Source organism: Numida meleagris, unplaced genomic scaffold (genome assembly GCF_002078875.1).
Source record: "Numida meleagris isolate 19003 breed g44 Domestic line unplaced genomic scaffold, NumMel1.0 unplaced_Scaffold2318, whole genome shotgun sequence".
In the NCBI taxonomy this organism is placed as follows: Eukaryota; Metazoa; Chordata; class Aves; order Galliformes; family Numididae; genus Numida; species Numida meleagris.
In genome coordinates this window covers 173-1,193 of record NW_018364110.1, presented here as the reverse complement: position 1 = coordinate 1,193, position 1,021 = coordinate 173, and the positions used below count along the sequence as shown (strand labels likewise).

The 1,021-nt window shown below is 58.0% G+C and overlaps 1 protein-coding gene across 1 annotated transcript; it reads right to left on the bottom strand.

The window, feature by feature from the left end:
- Nucleotides 1–3: 3 nt before the first annotated feature.
- LOC110390851 (osteoclast-associated immunoglobulin-like receptor) lies at nt 4–815 on the bottom strand (the record flags this gene model as incomplete). Its single annotated transcript, XM_021382394.1, has 4 exons — nt 745–815; nt 636–671; nt 240–518; nt 4–158 (listed from the first exon to the last, which is right to left on the bottom strand). Coding segments are annotated over exons 1-4 (501 nt in total), but the record flags the coding sequence as incomplete, so codon positions are not given.
- Between the last annotated feature and the right edge of the window lie 206 nt (nt 816–1,021).

Genomic DNA, 1,021 nt, shown 5'->3' with positions numbered 1-1,021 from the left:
GTTAGAGTCCTGGTGCTGGACTGGGGCTGAGTGCCCATCCTTGTGCAGGAGGAAGGTGGCCCCAAAAGCCTTGTTCCTGCACCATATGGTGACATTTGTCCCCTTTCCCACACTTTCCTTGGTGTGAAGGGAGATGCTGGGTGGTGGGAAGCTCCGATCTGCATAAGGGAAAGGGACAGCATTGGGACATGGTTCTGTTGGGGGCACCCAGAACCGTCTGCTGTCCCCAGTGCCCTCACCTGTCACCACCAGCTCCACAGGATCACTCTTCTCTGATAACTTTGCTGACTCAGACACCCTGTACTGGCACCAATATGTACCTGCGTGTTCCCGCTTTGTGCTGACAAAGGAGAACTCAGCTGCGTCCTGCTTCTTGTCCTTGCTCTTGCTGTATGTCCAACCTCCTTCCTGGTACAGCCAGACCCAGGCAGCCGGCTGGGGCAGGTGGCATCTCAGGGTGACATTGTCCCCCACGGACACCCCCTGGCTGGGGTGCAGCCTCAGGGAGGGTTGGGGCACTAGGACAAGGGACACCAGTCAGCCTTGTTCCAGCACACCCTCCTCGACCCCTCTGATGGACCCCTCCCAACGCTCCCCTCCCTCTGTCCCCATTCTCCCCCTCTCCCCATACTCACGCTGCTGTGCCCTACTTGCTGCCACCAGGCACCAACCTGCAAGGAACACGGTCCTGATCCCACAAAGGGCCACCCACCCCCATGGCACCACATCCCAATTGTCACTCACCCAGGATGAGGGCCAGCGCCCTTGGTGCCATGAGGCAGGATCAGCTTGGGGACAGTGAGACTGCAGCTGGGACAGGGAGTGTCCGAAGAGCTGCTGCCAGTTCCCCTTTATGGACAAGAAGTGACGTGATGTCAACTCCTCAATGTTGTAATTGTGGTCCCCAACTGGCAGCAGCTTTGGGATCTCCCATGGGGTTGCACACATGCAGTCACACACACATTGCCCCCATTGATGTGCCCCACACAGGCTGTCACATAGTGTTTGGTGGGCAAACATA